We start from the raw sequence: 20,911 nt of genomic DNA on the forward strand, positions 1-20,911 counted from the left end.
TGAATGAATGCACAAAGATAGATGATAGGTTATATGCACAGATGGATCCCTGGATGGACGACGGATAGTCAACTCCTCCAGAAACCTTGTCTACAATGTCTCATCCCTGTTTAGATGTGATCGAAGCTCTATCAAACCCAATCCGATATGTCAATCTGATGGAACAGAGAGCTAAGCAGCTGGCTGCATTGACATTGGAGGATGAAGAGGAAGTAAAGAAGGAGGTGAGAAGGGGTCCAATCCTAATGCATGACTGTAACATGAGTCCCACATCTACCTGCCGACTTGGGCTCTATTGTATCACACCTCAAAGACATCGCACGCTGGGACACACCTTCATAGATTTCAGCCTCAAGTCAGAAAACTTTACATGAGTCACCAAAATTTCCACATTTTTTCTCTTTGGCATTCTTTAGACCACATCATCTGTGCCTTACTCTGTGGTTGTAGTGAATGGTGCATATCTTTTCTAAGATGTTTCTATGTTTCTAGTGTTTCTGTTTACTTTAGCAACTAAATCAGTAGGAAGAGATCATCATTAAATCATTATATCTTCTTTGCTTTTAATTGAAAATGAATGATTTTCCATGTGATTTGTGATATATTATAATACAGAAAATACTTACCAAGAGCTAGTGAGAGGCTTAGTGGGTAAGGATGTTTGTCACCAAACTTGACCACTTGAGTTCCATCCCTGAGACACATATGGTAGAAGGAGAGAAGGAAAGAAGCAATTCCTCCAAGTTGAATTCTACATGGACATCATGACATGCGTATGCTTACACACCTGCCAGGCCAGGATCATTGTCACAGCTCACAGGGGTACAGCAGTGTAAGAATTCAGAGCTACAAGCCTTCCTCTCATGACTGTCTTGGTATAGTATGACAAAGATTCTCATAAATTATGTTTTCCTTTTCATTGGATGCTAAAACATCTTTTAATTTCCTCCCCTGTATTCTCAGTAACCCATCAGTGATTTAAGAGTGTATTGCTCCATCTCCACATATTTGTGTAGCTTCTCTGGTTTCTCTTGCAATTGGTTTTTAAGTTTCTTGCTCTGTGCCCTGATGATCTATCAAAGATTGCTTTGATATTTTTGTATTTGGTAAGACTATGTTTGTGACCTAGAATATCTTAGAGGAAGCTTCATGCAGTGCTAAGAAGATTTATTTATTTATATTTATTTTCACTTTTTGTCCTTTTATTGAAAATAGATGTTTTCCCCATGTAATATATCCCAATTATGGTTTTCCCTTCCTCTGCTCCTTCTATCTGAATCAGTGTTCTTTCTCTCTCTCTCTCTCTCATTCAAAAATAAATAAGATTCTATGAGATAATAATAGTAAAATATAATAAGACAAAAATTTGACACTTCAGAATTGGACAAAACAAAAAAGAAAAGACTGCCGGGCGGTGGTAGCGCATGCCTTTAATCTCAGTGCTTGGGAGGCAGAGGCAGGTGGATTTCTGAGTTCAAGGCCAGCCTGGTCTACAGAGTGAGTACCAGGACAGCCAGGACTACTCAGAGAAACCCTGTCTTGAAAAACCAAAAGAAAAGAAGAAGGAGAAAAGAAAAGAAAAGAAAAGACCTCAAGAGAAGGCACAAGAATTAGAGACACAGATGTTCACACACTCAGGAATCCCATAAAAACTCTAAACTGGAAGCTATAGTATATATGCAGAGGACCTGCAGGCTACCTGTTTGAACTTGTCTGTTAGCTGCAGTAACCAGAGAGGAATTACTTACATCAATGGCCAACTAGTAGGCACCTATGGTCTGCTCTTCAGCTGAAGCAGCCACTGGTGAAAGTCCCATGATGGAGCATTCTGGTGATGGTGCCTCCCAGATTGTTTTTCTGTCCCAGGACAAATTGTCTCTCTAAGGAGGTGAATGGAGGAAGTGGAGAACCTTTCCTACTCTAACCCTCCTGGGTCCTTCAGAAGCTTCATTTTGCACCCAGCATCACTTACCAAGAGCTGGTCTCACATACAAAGAGCCTACTTATGGAGGATAAAAACAGTAAAGCATGTAAAAGGCATAGAAATTGAGACTTAGGTCGGTATTAATTTTGTTTCTTCTTTTTGATAAAGTGATTAGAAATGTACAGTGCTGGTTAAATTGAGATTAATCTGGACATTTCCACTATCTATAAGAAGCTTTAAAATCACAGACTCCACATTAGTCTCATAAAAATAAGAATATCACCATACTGCCCTACCCACTGCCCATAAAGTTTTCTAAATCCTCCATGGCCTTGGTTTTGAAACTGAAGAAACACACACACGTACACACACACACACACACACACACACACACACACACACACACACAGCCTTGACCATGAATAGCTGGGAAGAGACACTGCACTTACGATGCACACTCATCTGAATGAAGCCACTCAAAATAAAAGCAGCCATTGTTTTCTTAACAGAAGATTCTATCTCGGACATGTTAGGTGCCAGAGACTTTCATTCAGTAGCAAAGTCATCTTCCATCTGACTCTTGGAACATGATGCTTCTAAAAGTCCTTTCTATTTGAACATAAAAACATCAGTGAGCTGTAAAACATTGCTAGATTTCTCGTAGGATAATAAGTTACCTTCTTAGGCTATTTTCTAATCTGGTCTCCCCCTGACCAGCTAACAGGCATTAGTCATATACCAAGTGAAGAAGACATAATTCACATTATATCTTTAATAACCAAGTCCAGACTGAGATGCTTAGATGTGTGTAATATGTAAATTATGGCTGGACGTTAGAAGATTACGTGGAGACTTGGTGTACACACTTTCATTGTTTTCCTCTTTTTCTTCTCATTTTGTTTTGGTTTGCTTTTCAGTTTTGTTTTTAGCCAGCATACTACTGCATAGTCCAGGCTGGCCCCAAATTGTACATCTCCTTCTCTCTGTTTCCCAAGTTCTGGGATGGCTGTCCTGTCTCTCAGCACCTGGGTATTTTTCTCACTTTAAAAATCACTGGTCAGGTTATTGGTCAACAGTGTTGCAGAATAAAAACAAAAACAAGACAAAAACATAATCTCAACCCTCAATCCTAGATATATAAGCAGTTACATGTATTTCTCTAAAAATCAAGTTAAAAACTTAGAAATAAACAACAAAAAGAAACTTTAGTACTATATAGGCATTGTCAGTCATTGAAAGAGATAATACAAGGATGCTATCTATGTGTTTAATTTTATCTACAATTTTAATAAAAATTTAAAACCCAGATCCTTAATGTAGGATGCCAAATAAAATATCAGCAACTCTTGTTTTCTACTTTTAAAATATATCTATAAATAAAAATATGTGACTCGATATATCTGTTAGAAAATATTCCATACAGACTTTAAATGTCAAAATAAAACATTTGAGCCTGAGTTTCGCGCTGAGAATGGTATGTCCACGGCATGGGATAAAAGCTCTTGTGAGCCCACAGAGTGCTTGCTGAGCTCAGAGGTTAGTTTGTGGGAATTATTTCTCTTTCCACAATGTGGAGTCTCAGGGTTTAAACTGAGGTTTTTAGGTGTTGTGAAAAATGCCTTTATCCACTGCATCTGATAGAAAACTTCTAAATAGTCATGTATATTATAGATAAAAACACAACAGGCAAATTCCCTGAGAGAAAGGGGACCACACCCCAGGGAAGGAGTGGGTTCATGTCCTCCCCAGCGGCCATTAGGGATGGGGTACTCGGAGCCATTAGGGATTAGGCTCTAACTGTCCACATGAGGCATCGGCCCTGGGCCATATGTCAAGAAGTTAGGATCTGACAGTTGAGGGTGGGGGGAGGTGCTTCTTGTTTTTAATTTTTTTTTGTCTCTATAGTGATCTGTTGCAGCATATCAGGGGACCAGGAGGGAAGTAAATGCAATGAACATTGCTACTTTCCTCGTACCCGGCAGTGTATTAATGTATGTGACATTTTGGTTCGTTAGTTGGGTTTTGGTTGGTTGGACACCTTCTACCATTGAAATACATACCAAGCTATTAATTCTTTATGGATGCCCTTGAACTCAAAGTGTAGCCTGGACAGGTCATGAGCTTGTGATCCTTCTGCCTTGGTCCCTAAGTAACTAAGATTGCAGGCAGGAGCTGCCAGCCCCTCTTTCATATATACCTTAATTATAATATAGCCATAATTTCTCTTAGCAGATAAGGAGATGTAGGTCCTCAAGGGTTAGATTTCTTACCCAGGGCCACACAATTTATAAACAAAGGAGTTGGGATATGATTTCTCAACTCCTCATCTATACCAGCATGTCTCCAAATTTTAGATAGATCTGGTGACATGCTGAGCCTGATTCAGGGGGTCTGGGTGTGGGCCTGATACTCAGCCTCTTTAATATCAAGCTCCACTGACAGAATCTCCTGGCCTGGAGAGCCTACTTTGAGTCAAACACATCTACACCACACCACCCCATGACAAATCTGTAATATTCCGGAAACTCCAGCAAGGAGGGTTCTTCATAGTCTCCTGGACAGACAGCAGGGCACCTGTGCAGATGAAAACATCATGGCTGCTGTGACAGAATGAACAAGATCTCTACAAGCTCAAGGCAGACCAAACCACAGCATAGAGCAGGGAGGTAGGCTCCTTCATCAGAGGAGCTATGGATGATAGATAGCTGCCAAGGGATGGAGAGTCATTTGTCTCTAAGGGTATGGTCCTGGTGGATCCTCTGAACTCCATTAGATGGCGCCACACTCAAGAGTATAATTGGCAGCATGTACTGGACTTACTGAATGTTAAAGACATGAAGACATGAAGTTGAGTGGGGAAAGGGAGTTATAATGGGAGCAGTTGGAGGAGAGGAAAAATATGAACAAAATATATTGTGAGAAATTCCCAGATTCAATAAAATTGTTTCTTAAAGAAAAAAAAATAAAAGGGCACCTTCCTTTTCATCCCTTGGCTACTTAGCTTTGCCAGTTACGTGCCACTTTCTTTGAATGCCCTAAGGCAATCAGAGTAGCCACCATTTTTAGAGGAGGAAACGATTGCTTGTGATTGTGGAGCCATTTGCTTAATTAAAAGTTAGACCTCACAGGAAGCCCTGAGAGCCACTGGAACCTCAACAAATCAACCACCGGTTTGCTCCAGAAGCTTCCACAAATCTCTACAGGTGTACTGACATTTTTCAGTGGATTACAACTCAGGACTTTGGGTCCATGCTTCTAAAACACTGGAATCATCATCCATGCCATACTCAACAGCAGATGGAGTACAAAAGTATGGCTGTCAGTTAACGAAGGCTTTCTCCCTGCTCTAGCACACAACTGCCGAATTTTATTGTGCAGAAAAATCGCTCACAGATCATGACATAATGCCGATTCATCAAACCTAGCACAGGGCATAAAACTGTGCATTACTAACAACCTTCCTGGTTTTGAGTAGCAGGGCTCTCAGTATTTACCATGGGTCAGAATCACCTGACTGCCTTCTTCCAGCACCCATCTATGGTCCCCATCTGATGCAGATGGTTTGGAGTAAACCCTGGAATTTGCATTTCTAAGGATCGAAAGTGAAACTGGTGGTGGTCCAAGGACCACACCTAGAGAATTGATGCTTTGGGGCCCTGTATCTTTTCTAGCAAAGGTATGGCTCTCCCCCGATAAAGCCCATCCAGTCTGTCTCCTTCAAGATACAGTTTAGTCACAGAAACCTGGGAAGTGTTCCTGGAAGAATGCTTTCTGAACTCCCCCATCCTGTATTGTCTGACCACAGACTGTGCAAAAACAATCCGGCTTAATCTCAAAGCTCCACCCCTACAGAATGGCTGCAAAGGGTGTTTAGACTGCTTTTTAGAAGGGCAAGCAGGGCCAAGATATCCTCCTTGTTACAATTCTAGTTCAGTGCTTCTGACTTCTTTAGAAACTTTATAAAAAAAAACACTTCTAAGGAAGGTGGTGGGAACTCTGCGCATCTGTGGGTTCTGCCTCCATGTATTCAACCAATTACCGATTGTAAATTTAAAAAAAAAAAAAACAAATTGCCACTGCAGTGAACATGGAGACTTTTTCCTGGTCATTCTCCTAAACAGTACAGCACAATTATTTACATAACCATGATCTATGGAGTATACTGAGTATGTGCATAGGCTCTATAAAAATTTTGCACACATTTCAGAGTCTTTAATGCCTGTGGTCTTTGTGATTTTCTCCACATAGACACTGACACGTGTGTAAATGAGTCAGCAGGGCCATGTGTATTCACATTTAACAGCTTTCTAATCCCCCAGTTGTGGTGATGAGGCCCTTGGCCCTGTGAAGGGGAATGCCAGGGCCAGTAAGCAGGAGGGGGTGGAGTGGTGAGCAGGGGGAGGAGGGAGGGAACAGGGGTTTGTTTTAGTTTTTGTTTTTTTCTTTTCTTTTGGAGGGAAACCTGGGAAAGGAGATATTGTAAATAAAGAAAACATCTAATTTTAAAAAAGGAAAAAAGTAAAAGTGACAATTTATTAAGCCAAAAAAAAAGAAAGAAAGAGAAGCAGCTTCCTTCTTTCCATTCACAGATTTACTGTTCATTCATTCGAACACTGTTTATTCTGATTTCAGCATAATACTCAGCACATACTATAGTTTCAGGACTTTGCCAAAGAAGTGTACCTACTACTTATGTACACAGCAGGAAACTGAAGGTGAAAATATTCTTGGAAAGATGTAATTTTTAAATATGAAAACAATTTTAAAAGTCATTTTTGGCCTTATTTTAAAGAAAAAAATATACTGTAGTAATTCCATATGACCACTAGGTGGCAGAGGCTAAAAGCAAAAATCTACTGAAGAATCTACTGAATCTTCAGAGCAACTGAAGTTCCACCATATGAACCTTCCTTAAATGAAATTCATGGAATTAGATCCCAGTGGTCTTCCAATTAAGTTTATAAAAACATATCTTTGGTACCTTTATGTCATAATTTCTAGCACTTTTGGGAAAGATTTTTGTCCTTGTTTTGTTGAAATACATGAAAGTGGCCATTCTGGAGGGGCCTGGAGAGAAACATAGTAAAAAGTGTTGATTCTTTGAGCTGGACACTGAAAATTTGGCTCTTGTATTTAAGCTCGCACACCAATCTGGTGGGAAGGACTTAATTCTTTCAATCATATCAAAAAGTTAAATTTAGTACTTCACAACTGAAAGTATTTAACCATATTATTTATTTGTTTACTTTTTATATGGATGTTGTTCTAGTGCAGCAGGGTGAGCTCTTGGGAATTCCCTCACCTTCCTGGGTGTCACTATCTTAGCCATAACTTACCGTTGTGTTAATGTTTGCCTAAGCTGCCACTGTCGTAGAACACGGAGTGCGTGCCATTTAAAATCTTTAGACCTTAAACTATAATATTTTCTCATGTCTCCTATCTGACCTCTGGCTTCCTATTAAATAGGGCTTAGTGCTGACTTTCAGTTCCATCTTTGATTACTCGGCCACGGTGCCAAAGGGGAGGACCACCCGGCTGGGCTGAGATGAAGCCAAGACAAAGCATCATGGAGCTCACGGAATCTTCAACTTCTCTTATCAGTTTCCCTAATGGGGAAACGGGGGCTTTTCTACATATCCCTTGGCAAAACTGACTGACATCAGGGGTTTTTTTTGGTTTGCCATCATAGATGCTCACTAGTGTATCACATTTGTCCCTAGGAAAAAAAAAATCCTCAGAGGCCCCTGGAATATCTGACCACACAAAGACCCACCCAGCGCCTTCCTTATCCTCCTCTCCTGACACGTGTCTGGCAGGATGGAGGAATCGAGAGCTGCACATTGTTGGCTCCTGGCCTAGGGCATTTCCAGACACAGCATCCCTTCAACACTCTGGCTTGGGGCTCCCAGGCAACTCTGCTCCTCTAGTCAGGGCATGCAGAAGGTTGTTCTGGGTCCTCTGCTCTTCTAGTCAGGGCATGCAGAAGGTTGTTCTGGGTCCATTGCAGCCCAGAGGTGCACTGTGGCCTTCAGGTCATCTGAAAATGTGTTAAGTTCCCATGAATATTGAATTTTTCATCTTACTTCAACTCCTGGCAGGTATAGGTGGTAACTGAGCCATGCCTGTCCCACTTATAAGAGCTTCCTCTGGGTTTAGGTATGTCTTCTATTTTCCTGCTCACCACTTTATAGGTCCAGTTCGTTAACTCAGATTTTTTTGTCTTTCAAGAAAAGCATTCTCTGTGTATGACATGTCCTGCGTGGAAAAATCTGGCAGCATAAGAAACAAGCACAGAAAACAAACAAACAAAACACCTACCCCCATACACAGCATTTGGACGAGGAGACTCTCATTTGCAATGTCTGGTTGAACAAAGACTATATCATCATTCCTCTCGGCGTATGACTCTAGGGAGATTGTTCCTAATGGATTCTAACTTAATGTGACTATACCAGAGCTTACCAATCAGAGTTAGCCATCTGTCAAAAGATGTAATTTCCCAATAGTGAAATCCAATGCTTCCAGAGTCTGTGGCTAGGCTCCTGTCTTGATGTCTGGCCCAGTAGCAACACTTACTTTCTCCTGCCCCATCCGAGTGAGATCAGGTACTCCGAAGAAACCTGGCCAGTGAACAGTGCTATTTGTTGACTTAAGTCAACAAAACTTTGGGGGATGGACTAATCCAACGCCAGGTCTGAGGCTATGGGAGGATCATGAGTTCAAGGTCATCCACAGCTGTAGATAGAGTAAGGCTTTGTTTCAAAAATGAAAAGCAGTGAGTTTGGGAGGGAATGTGAACGTGAATCAGTGATGCTCTTTATACTTCTGCCTTACTTTGGTAAAATTTCCAGTGTGCTGTTTGTAATTACATGCCAAAATGTCACAGGATTGGCGTCCAGGTGACCCGTGGAAGAAAATATCCCTAATATACCTTATAAATGCATTACACAGATACATGCTGGGATAAAATTCGTCACCAGAAAAATTTGCTGTGGACATGGAAAGCAAGTCCAAACCAGCTGTCAGGCACTTGGAGTGTGGGAAAGCACTGTTGGAGTACTATGCCATTAAGGAGGCGATTATTGTATAGGACTGGTATTGATCCAACAGACATTTATTGAACGTTTACTTTGGCTAGGGCATAGCTGCTGGAGTTGACGGAATGGCAGGCTCATGAGTCTTGATACGTTTAATTCTGTCCATTGGTAATGTCAGACCATCGTAACTGTTTCACACATTTACTTATTTAGCTTGAAACAGAAAGTTGCTCTAGATACTTACTAAACATTAACTGTTTTGATCCTGGAAGAAACTTCGTGAGGTAGGCAATATTATGATCCCAAACTCACGTCTACCCTCACGGATAAAGATGGACACACAGCACAGAGAAGTGACTGACTCGTGGATGGACCAAATTTGAATCCTAGGCTATCTGGTTCCAACGTCTGCACTCTTAGCCATCACATTGGTTCTTGCTGTGACATGGAAGCTGGTGGCGTGAATCACAGTAGCATTTCCTTCTGTGTTGCTTGTTCAGAAGCCCATCTCGCCCATCTCGGTTACTCTGGACCAGGCTGAGATCACTTTAGCTGTTTAGCTCACATGTGTCTATCCGGGACATTGGGCTTAGCTGTCCTTCCACAGAGCCGTTCGTGTCTACCGCTATAGCAGGAGTCTGCTAAAGGCTAGACAGACTTGTGTCTTTACGGTTCTTTGCATTACATTTTGCTACTCTCTCATTTAATGGAAACATAGCATCTGGGAGATCCAGAGGCAGTGTGGAAGACTCTATCCAAGAGCATGGGAAAATTGGTGTGGAAACAGAGCCCTTTGTGCAATTAACCTGACACTGCTTATTTCACACTGTGCTGAGTTTAATCTTGCTTTCTTGACAGTTTCAGATTTGGTATTTCAGACTCCAAAGGAATTGTGGAAATGCCATAATGTATAGCCTTATTGGTACGGGAAGAAAATAAAAACAGTATGAAGCAGAAAGTTAAAAAGGTGTTTCTGATCTTAGGCTGACCCTGGAGAAACATCATCTGAGGCTCCAAGCGAAACCAGGACAACACCAGCAGAGAATGGGGTGAATCACACCGCATCCCTTGCACCCAAGCCGCCTTCCCAGGCTCCACACAGCCAACCCGCTCCAGGTAAACTGTGAGACAGTGCCATTTGCTAGCTATCTAACCTTCAGCTTCTGAGCACCTCTGAGGGCCCAGAAGCTACGGCTAGGGATAGAAGCAGGCCTTTGTGTGATGTGGGTGGGTAGGCAGCAGGACAGAGGCATGGTTGAATGTTACAAAGCCTCACAGGTACTCACCTGGCTCTGCTGAGAACCTAAACCCATCTGTGATGGGTTGTTATTTGAGGGTGAATTATGATCCATCGACTGACAGAGTTTGAGTTTCTGAAGAGTTCTTCAAGCAACTTACAACTATGCCTTAGAAGCATATTCTTGCTTTCACTTCAAGTCTCTGCCAACATCTGATTTTCCAGTAACTTTAAATATCCTCCTATGCTAGGCTGTGCATAATGGTTTGGTCATCTCATCATCCCAGTCCTCAACAGGGTATGTTCTGTTGTTGCTCCATTTGAGAGATGATGGAGCTCTTCCTGAAGGGCACAATGCCAGAGAAGGAAAGCCAGGTCAGGGCACGTGGTACTGCTAAAGTGCTTGCTTTTAGTTTTTATTCTTCACCCAAAGCTACATTCATTTCTCTTGCTTCTCAGAAATCTTATAATTTCAATGCATCTCATGTTAGCATTTCAGCTCACTCTGGTTAATTGAGTGTGTGTGTGTGTGTGTGTGTGTGTGTGTGTGTGTGTGTGTGATATGATGTGTGTGATGTGGTATTTGTCTCTTTGATTGTGATATGTATGTGTCTGTGTGATTGTATGTGTATATATGTATATGTTATGTATATGCATGTGTGAGTGGTGTGGTGGTGGTGTATGTGTGTGTGTTATATGTACGTGTGTGTTTGTATGTATGTATATATATAATGTGTGTATGCATGTATCTGTGATGTTTGGTGTGTATGTATGTGTATGTGTGAGTGGTGTGGTAGTGGTGGTGATGGTGGTGGTGGTGGTGGTAGTGGTGGTGGTGTGTGTGTATGTGTGTGTGTGTGTGTGTGTGTGTGTGTGTGTGTGTGTGTATGGGTGTGTGTGTGTGTGTATGTGTGTGTGTGTGTGTGTGTGTGTGTTCCTCTTAACAGATAGAAGCTAGCCTGAGAGCAGGCTGATCTCCATGCATCCTCTGCAATTACCAAGAAGTAGCACACACTTGATCCATCTAGTTGAGTCAGTCAGTAAAAGAGGAGGGGAATAAAATAAAACATGAGAGTGTGACTCTGTGCCCTTTTTCTTCTCTGTCATAGTGGAACATGGCGTTGGTGAAGTTCAGGTCTTTTCACTGATGTGCAAGGGTGCTTTTCCTAAGAATATGTTTTACAAATACAAATCCTACTTCATTTGTATCAACCATGCATGAACTGATACTCTACTCCTAAGAAAGCCAATAAAATCAATAAGAGGAGATGGTTAACCATAAACAAGAAATAGCATTTACCAATGATTATTATTTACCACATGAAAACATTTGCGGTGCTTCTGAATTAGACTTTATTGCTTCTGGAAATAAAAAAGAATTTGCCATTTTAACATTTTGATTTTTAAGTGATACTTAATGTCTTAGTCAGGGCTTCTATTCCTGCACAAACATCATGACCAAGAAGCAAGTTGGGGAGGAAAGGGTTTATTGACCTTACACTTCCATATTGCTGTTGATCACCAGAGGAAGTCAGGACTGGAACTCAAGCAGGTCAGGAAGCAGGAGCTGATGCAGAGGCCATGGAGAGATGTTTCTTACTGGATTGCTTCCCCTGGCTTGCTCAGCCTGTTCTCTTATAGAACCCAAGACTTCCAGCCCAGGGATGGCACCACCCACAAGGGGCCCTACCCCCTTGATCACTTATTGAGAAAATGCCCCACAGCTGGGTCTCATGGAGGCACTTCCCCAACTGAAGCTCCCTTCTCTGTGATAACTCTAGACTGTGTCAAGTTGACACACAAAACCAGCCAGTACATTTAATAATTTGGCTAATAGGAAACAGTTAAAAAGTACTACAGAATCTGTGGCACAAATCTCCTCTTCCCCTAAAGTCAGCGAGAACACAGCAAGCTTTTAAACAAGCTAGCCTTTTGTGAGCTTGGCCTGCCTTGCACCAGGACCTATTTATTGTCCTAGATTTGCCCTCAGGGTCCCACAGTGCATTTGCTCATCTTGTCTCCATGGTCACCTTCTCTCTGTAAGCGCCCCCAACTCTTTCTTGTTCCTTATACCCTTGATATTTTATTATTTTTCAAAATGTCCCTTGCTTACTTTGAGTGTTTTCTTGTCATCAGACTGGGGTTCTGTTTTGATACCATGCCCTTCCTAATATATCTTGGTGGGGACAGGTAATGTAATCCCTACGTCAAAATGGCTTATCTCTGAAATTTTTGCTTCCCATTCCTCTGTGAACAAAGAGAGCCATTCTGGAGATGTGTAAATACCCTATTACACTGCACACTTTGCACCGTGATCTTAGAGTTGATACCAATTCTTTGGTCAGCATTCATTCTTTAATCATGTAATTCCTAAATTTGCCAGAAGGTGGCAGTAGTATTGCTGAGATTGAATTTCTTGTTTTGGTTCAAGTGGAGGGATGTCTCCCTATCTATGGAGAAGACGTGGTTACTCATCAGCATAGGATTGAATCCAAGTTATAAACTAAAGAGGTTTTACAGTAATTGTGTTGTAAAAACTTTCTACCTCAATTAGCCATTCTCTCTAAAGAGACTTAGAGTCAGGGGGCACAGGGGTAAGACTCACCCAATACTGGAGATGAAACCCAGATGAACAAGTATTCTTCTACCACTGAGCTACACCTCCATCCGCAAACATGCTTGAAAATGAGATAAAAACTTGAACGACAGAGAAGGCTATTTCTTTAATCTTTCTGGTTGCAGGGTCTGTGAAGGCACCTGCCAAAACGGAAGATCTGATCCAGAGTGTGTTAACAGGTGAGCATGAACTCTTTTTCCTCATAGAACTTGGTACATGAACATTGCACAGTCAGTGTATAGAGAGGAGAAGAGACACAGGCCTGGGTTATGCCTAGTCAGGGACAGGCTCCAGAAGGTGTCCAGGCTCCCATCTTTTACCCAGTGATGGTCACTGAAACATGTCAGCTTTGTGAAAAATGTGCAGGGCTGCAAATTTTGGATATGTGAACTTTATCCACACAGTTATATTTCACCAAAAAATACAGAAATCATTCATAGAAATTAGGAGGAACATATAAAGCAACAAAGCATGTTTTTAAAAGACTTCCATGAGAAACAATACAACATTGATGTAGAAAACATGATACTTAAGTGTTATCTAAAAATATACAAGTGTATACCCGGAGGTGCACCACCACCCTAAGGTGGCTATCTCTGAACAGTTCACCTGTGAGTGATATGTGTCTTTATGCAATCAAACATTACTTTTACATTTTGGGATATTCCAAGGGATAGCCTTTTGCCTGGAGTCTTTTTCAAAGACAGTTTAGAGTGTCTTTTTCTTATAGGTTGGAGCATGGAGAGTCCCATTTCTAAACTGCCCATGGCTCATGTTTTAGAAACTGTTTCTTATAAGGTGGAATCAGTTACCAGAAAATGAAGAAGTTTCTCAGGATTATAAATTCTTAATGCAGTCATTATTATGCAACCATCAGAAGTCAGTTTGAGCCTGAAGGGAACTGTTAAATAAGTGTTATCTAGTTCTCTCCGCAACTTCTTCCTTCAAAAAGAAGAAAAAGTAGTTGTCAGGACAGACAGGTGGTAAGAGAAGGAAGTGCTGTTTAAAGGCCTTGGTGTTTAGCAACAGAAATTACCATTCGGGTTCCCGTTTATGCACAGCCCATTTCTCTCCAGGTTTGCTGTGGTTCCTGACATATATTATTTCTGAACCACTTGACAGTTTGAGATATTTATGGTATCTTTTGTGTTGTTGTTGTTCCCAAAACAGAAAGTTCAAATCAAGAAATGGAAACATGTGAACTCTGACTTAGCTGAGTCCAAATAAATGATAATTCACTGAAGTTAAGACACCATACATTGAAAGGCTCCCCCAACTCCCCTTCTTGTAATTCTAGGGAAAGCCATGGAGAAGCTAGTGTGGGTTCTTGACTTCAGAAGTGAGAACACATTTTACATGTTTATTAGAGAAGTGATGGAGTGTGCCTATGTAGTGATTTAAGGTCAGACTTTGTCACGTTGACCTTTTTTTTCTCAACATTGGATAAAATGCTGCAGTCATACAGGTGGCCTCTATCCCTGCTGGAGGCTTTGTGAAAACTAGATTAAAGGACACCTTCTTGGCACACTTGACTGCCATATCCTCTGATACATAGGGAGAAACCGATGGTGTGTCCCTTGTCAGTGCATCCCCTGAACAATGCTGAACTTGTGTCATTATTTGCTAAGTCATTTCAGCAGTGGTTCTCAACTTGTGGGTCACAACTCCTTCAGCAAGCCATTATTTCTAGAAATATCTGCATTATGATTCATAACAGCAGCAGAACTATACTTATGAAGTAACAGCAAAAAAAAAAATTATGGTTGGGGATCACTCCAACATGAGAAATTCAAGGGCCGCACCATTAGGAAGGTTGAGAACCACTGATTTAAGGCATGGTGCCAAAAACAACTAAATGCTTTCCATGAGTTTTTTTGTTTGTTTGTTTAACCATCAGACCAGCCTTTAGTAGAAATGCCATCACCCCTAAGAAAGGGTGAAGTTGAGGACATGCTCCATTTTCCTCTGATGGGATACATCCTATTCCTTAGTGAGGCTATGTTATTAAAGTCCAGAGTTCCTGCTTCTCTGCTGAATTTTCCTCTATCTAAAGGGAATCCTCTCTAGAAGCTTGTTTCCCCCTTTGACCATCCCAAATTCATAAGAAGCTGGCCTTCTTTATTCATGGGGAGACCAAGCCCTGGTGTGCCAGATACATCTGGGGTTCCTCTAGGATCATTCAGAGGTCAGACTGAAGTTGACGTGCATGCTTTTGCTTGGTTGTTTCCACTGCTGGTCTACTTCCCTTCTTCCCTCCTCTCAGCCCACAGTGAGTCACAGGCACCCAAATGCCCATTCTAGGCTCTCCTTCTGGGAAAACCAAACTGAAAACTCCAGAAGAAGGAACTGGCTCTCTGCAAGGTTTCCTTAGCACAGTCATTTGCTAGTGAGCCAGAGAGGTTGACTGACAGTTCTTCAGCCACTCTGGGTGGGGATGAACTCTTCCTCTCTGAACAGGATGCCACTGTCCCTACCCCTTGAACTCCCATTCTACTCCGTCGCTCAGCTCTTAACACTCCTCTGTTGCAGAAGTAGAGGCACAAACCATCGAAGAGCTCAAGCAACAGAAATCGTTCGTGAAACTTCAAAAGAAGCACTACAAGGAAATGAAAGACCTGGTCAAGAGACACCACAAGAAAACCACCGAGCTCATCAAGGAGCACACCACCAAGTATAATGAGATTCAGAATGACTACTTGAGAAGGAGGGCAGCCTTGGAAAAGTCCGCCAAGAAGGACAGCAAGAAGAAGTGAGTCAATAAAAAGATGCTGCCATGGCAGGGGGTGATGGTGCATGCGTGGTGCCACCACATCTTTTAACTTATGCTGACAAAGGGAGCAAAGTCACACCACCTGCTCCACCCTGCCCTTCTTGAGTCTTTTCAGTTCACTGTTGCTTATAGGCTAAATTTAGTTCCCTCCCTCCTGCCTTCCTTCTTTCCCTCCTTCCTTCCCTCCCCTTTTTCCAGGCTGGTTTTGACTGGCTGAACTCCTGTGACCTTTCTCTGGTTTTGGCATAGCTAGGACTTTAGGTATGGATTTCTTCATTTGAACAAATTCTGGGATAGATGCACAGTTATACTTCCAGAGATCTATCCTTTGACTCAAAAACAGGTAGCTGATACTCCCACACCACACACACACACACACACACACACACACACACACACACACACACGCATACCACATCAGCTGCCAAAGTATGGGTATTGGAGTTCTTATGTAACTCAAATCTAGTTGAACAGACTGCTTACCACGAGGAAGGAGAAGTTTCAACTTTCTTTTGATGCTTGAAACCCATCATGGCCTGATAGATATGCTGGGGTCTAGGGCTCTCACAGTACATGTCTCATGTCTCAAAACACTCCAAATGTGGGAGAGAGAAGCAAGGATAGCATCGCTACTGAATCATATTGTTATTGTGTTTCTTGTGCCCTGTAGATAATTCAATGATTGTATACAATTTTACCCTTAGATAGCAAATAAGCAGTCACATTTGCTGGTTAGTTTTATTTCAGCTTGTACAAGCTAGAGTTGTTTTGGAGAAGGAAGAATCTTAGTGTGGCCATAAGCTGCCCCCGGACAGTGTTTGGTGCATTTTCATGATTAACGGTTTTACTATGAGTAGTGCTGAGTTCATGGTCCTGGGGTCTATAAGGAAGTAGGCTGAGGAAGCCAGGAGGAACAAGTCAGTAAGCAACATTTCCCCAACATTTCTCTGCATTAGTTCCTTCCTCTAGGATCCTGCCCTGACTTGCTTCAATGATGGATTGTTACCTGGAAGTGTAAGATAATCCCTTTGCTCTCTAAGTAGTTTTGGTCATGTTGTTTTATCACAGCAATGGAAACCCAAGACATCAACTAGAGGAAAATGAACAACAAATATAATCATACAGCATAACCATGAAGACTATCAAAAAGAGGAACAATATTTTGATGTAGGATGACCTCAGAGAAAAGAACACCCCTTTGTGTTTTTTAAATTTTTTGTGGCAGTGCTAAGGATGGATCCCATGGACTTGTGCATACTGGACAAGTCCTTCAGTACTTAGCTGATACCCACTCTCTAGAGTTTTGAAACAGAGTGTCACCATGTAACTCAGTTTGCCAGCTAGTTTATATGATGACTTGACACAAACTAAAGTAATCTGAGATGAGGGAATCACAGTTGAGAAAATGCCTCCGTAAGATTGTCTGTGGGTAAGCCTGAAGGGCATTTACTTAATGATTGATTTGAGAGGACTCAGCCCATTGTGGTTCTGGGTTCTATAAGTAAACAGGCCTCTGAGCAGATCACAAGGAGAAAGCCAATACGTAGCACACCATCCCACGCCCCCAGTGAGGGCCTTTGCATCAGCTTCTGCCTCCTGGTTCCCACCTTGCTTGAGTTCCTGCCTTGGATTCCCTCCATGGACTCTGACTCAGGAAATGTAAGCCAAATAAAAATTTCCTTCCCAAGCTGTTTTTGACCATGATGTTTTCATCGCACACTAGAAACCCTAACTAAGGTACTCAGGATAGACTTGAACTCAGAATCTGCCTGTCATGTTGCCCAAATGCTGAGATTATATGCACATGTCACCACATCCAGCTGGGAGAGCCATTCTGACATGTCAGTCTAGAATGAGGTGACTCTTAAGGAATTAATCATGGACAACCACAGACCCAGCGAGAGGAGGTGGTCCCAGGCCAAGGGAAAGATTCAAAGCAGGGAAAATTTGACTTGTTTCAAGGAGAGTTGAGCTGGTAAAATGGATGAAAGCTAGTCAGTCCCATGTGGTGTGACACAAATGAAGTCTAGCAGCTGGGAGAAGGCACTGTTTAACTACAGTCTTCCAGAGCAGGACCAAGTGAAGAGTAATTCAGAACTTATGTGGTTGAGTAAGAAGCCACTGAAGGAAGCAATTCAATGGAATTGTTGTAGTCTAATTAATAACCTCAGACAATATTCCTAGCTGTGGTATGGAAGATGACCCTTTGCTGGGCTTTTGAGATGTACAAGAGCTGCTACCTAGTTTGCTTCAGTCATGCTTGGAATAGGTGATGCTAGAGTAGTGGTGTCTAGACGGTACTCTGTCAGGACAGGAACTCAGAGCAGGAACAGAAAGACTAGAGGGGCACTCTCTCAGGAGTCCAGGTGAGTGATGATAAGTGTTTTTCCTAAAAACAGGGTCACTGAAATGGTAGAAAGGGCTGGATTCTTGTGTTGTTGTTTTTTTCTAAGAGAGTTTAGAATTTGAAATGGATACCTGGAGGAAAGGAGACATGGTCCATGTGGCTCTGTAACTACCAGGCATCCTTTTAGAGATTGAAATGTGTTTGATCACTATGGCCATATCTGTTCAAAGCACTCCACTCTCCAGCTACAGCCATGTGGCTCAGAGTTTGCCTCATGGGAGCAGCAATGGGAGAGCTGCTTTAGGTGCCTCTTCAGAGCTTGGGTCACAGGGTAAGGTTTAACAAATTACACTTATGAGATGTCCTGATGTTCCCTGTTAGCTGATAAGTGGAGAGATGTGGTCAGAGTGACCCAACAGTCATTGGAGATGCAAGAAATTGACGTAGAGCTCTCAATCAGAGCTTTTCTAAGAAATGGGTCATCAGCTCTCAAAGTCTTTCAAGGGCTTGACCTAAAGGAAGTGATCGCCACTGAGAAATACAACTTTTTTCTCGCGCTGAAACTCCCATATGTCATCCTGAAACTGTGAGCTTGTAAGCCCCCAGTCCATGGTTGAGAACACAGTAGACTGTGATGCATGCTCCTCTCTGTGTGCTCTGAATCATCATCTTTCCCACCAGGTAGAGAAAGGCAGGATACAGCTTCAGAGCCATATTGTGGCATATGATGTAACATGTGCTCACCTTGAAAACACAATCAAAATGCAATACTTGATTTTTAAAAAGTAGCAAGAACCACCTTCCCTTAGAAGTTGAACAGACATAGAAGGTAGCAGGTGAGATGTGTCACTCTTTCTGGGGACGCTAAAGGCTACATCAGCATTTGTCTCTTGCTGCACAGCCAGGGAAGGCAAAGTTTGCTCTAAATGCCTCCTAAGAACTCTAATGGTGCACACATTTATATGTTTATTTGCTTTTACACCATATTCTGAAAATTCCTAATACAGTATCAAAATAAAATCACAGGAGACATGTATATGTATACACCTCTGTAGCCCACAATGTCCAAAGAAGCCAGCATGTAGAGGAAGCCAGGCAGGGCCTTCTGAAACCTTCTGTTCTGCTTGAATCCCACATAGGCAGGGTCTCTGACCACCAGGACCAGCAGAGAAATGATCCGCAGGAGGCAAGAAGGTGGTATGTTTCAACATGACTGAGTGTTGGTTCAATCTTAAAGAGTCTGACAGCAAGTAGGTTATTCTAGGCATCTTTAAGCTCAGTGCAATCTGATGAAAACATTCTGCTGATAACTAACTCAATCTTGTGTGCACAGCAAAGCACAAAGTAAACTAAATAAAGATTAGACACAGCTCCATTGAAACTCTCTGTAAAGTACATGTGATATCTTCCATAGAGAAGGGTATATAAAGCTCATGGTGTCTGGGGGAGGATCTGATGTGGTCTCTGCCACACAAATAGCATAAAGGTCACCAGGCTATTAACCACATCCATGATGCATCCCTTTCTTTGAAGAACAACTCTGTGTTTAACATTTCAGGGTCTCTAATACTTATCTGTGAGCAGAGACCTCCATGCCTCCTAAACATACACACACACACACACACACACACACACACACACACACACTCAGAGAGAGGGAGGGAGGGAGAAAGAGAGACAAACAGATAGACAGAGAGAGAGAGAGAGAGAGAGACTGGGTGAGAAGACAGAGACAGAGGGAAAGAGAGAGAGCAGGCCTAAACATAGATGTCAGCAAGTATGTAGAAACTTTATGGAAGCTAAAACGACACATGCCCATACACATCTTAGACAGGAACCATGAGCCACATGTGACTATGGCCCTTGATGTGGTACATTTGGACTACAGGTGTAGCTCAGTGGAAAACTTTACATTTAACCCAAGCTAGAAAAAAAGTGCATTTGATCAGTACTCTGATGTACTCAAACTATAAAATACATGCCAGATTTCTCTGACTCCATTAAAAAAAGAAAACTAAAATAACTCTGACATCTTTTGGCTTCTTTTAATTGGATAAATTAATATATGCACACACAATTATTCTTTTGAGTCCAGAGATTGCCTTGTAACTGAGGTAGCATTTTATCATCAATCTGTTTTGAGTTCCTGAATGCTAGTATTACAAGTGTTCCTCGAATACCCAGCTGATAGCATATCTTATTAAAATTAGTATCACTCAATTCTCATTTAAAGGCAGCTAGTACAAGTTTTAAATGCTATGCATGGTGAAATATCACACACATGCTCACATTGTGTTTCTGCAATACAACACCAACTCTTGATACAGGTTCTGTCCTTGAACACTGAACTCTGGTTTTTTTATTAGATGTTTTCTTTATTTACAATATCTCCTTTCCCAGGTTCCCCTCCAAAAAAAAAAAAAGAAAAGAAAAGAAAAAACAAAAACTAAAACAAACCCCTGTTCCCTCCCCCCTCCCCCTGGTTACTACTCCACCCCCTCCTGCTTACTGACCCTGGCATTCCCCTACTCTGGGGCATAGAACCTTCACAGGGCCAAGGGCCTCTCCTCCCATTGATGACAGACTTAACCATCCTCTGCTATGCTACACATATGCTGCTGGAGCCATTAGTCCCACATGTGTACTCTTTGGTTGGTGGTTTAGTCCCTGGGAGCTATGAGGGTACTAGTTAGTTCATATTGTTGTTCATCCTAGGGGGCAGCAAACCTTCAGCTCCTTGGGTCCTTTCTCTAGCTACTTCATTGGGGACCCTGTACTCAGTTCAATGGATGGCTGTGAGCCTCTATTTCTGTATTAGTCGGGTATTGTCAGAGCCTCTCAGGAGACAGCTATATCAGGCTCCTGTCATCCAGCACTTGCTGGCATCCACACTAGTATCTACATTTGATGACTGAATATGGGAAGGATTCCCAGGTGGACCAGTCTCTGAATTGTCCTTCCTTTAGTCTCTGCTCCATA

General features: G+C 42.0%; 1 protein-coding gene across 4 annotated transcripts in view; it reads left to right on the forward strand.

The window, feature by feature from the left end:
* Plcb1 (phospholipase C beta 1) overlaps window positions 1-20,911 on the forward strand; it is a 680,822-nt gene that overhangs the window by 557,299 nt on the left and 102,612 nt on the right. For all 4 annotated transcript variants that reach the window (XM_031372013.1, XM_031372014.1, XM_031372015.1 and 1 more), the window contains 4 exons: window positions 115-224; window positions 9,945-10,077; window positions 12,941-12,994; window positions 15,345-15,564. In XM_031372013.1, coding sequence (XP_031227873.1) covers window positions 115-224; window positions 9,945-10,077; window positions 12,941-12,994; window positions 15,345-15,564 — 517 coding nt within the window. The remainder of the gene's footprint in view (window positions 1-114; window positions 225-9,944; window positions 10,078-12,940; window positions 12,995-15,344; window positions 15,565-20,911) is intronic.

The sequence above is a fragment of the Mastomys coucha genome, unplaced genomic scaffold (assembly GCF_008632895.1).
Source record: "Mastomys coucha isolate ucsf_1 unplaced genomic scaffold, UCSF_Mcou_1 pScaffold15, whole genome shotgun sequence".
Taxonomy (NCBI): Eukaryota; Metazoa; Chordata; class Mammalia; order Rodentia; family Muridae; genus Mastomys; species Mastomys coucha.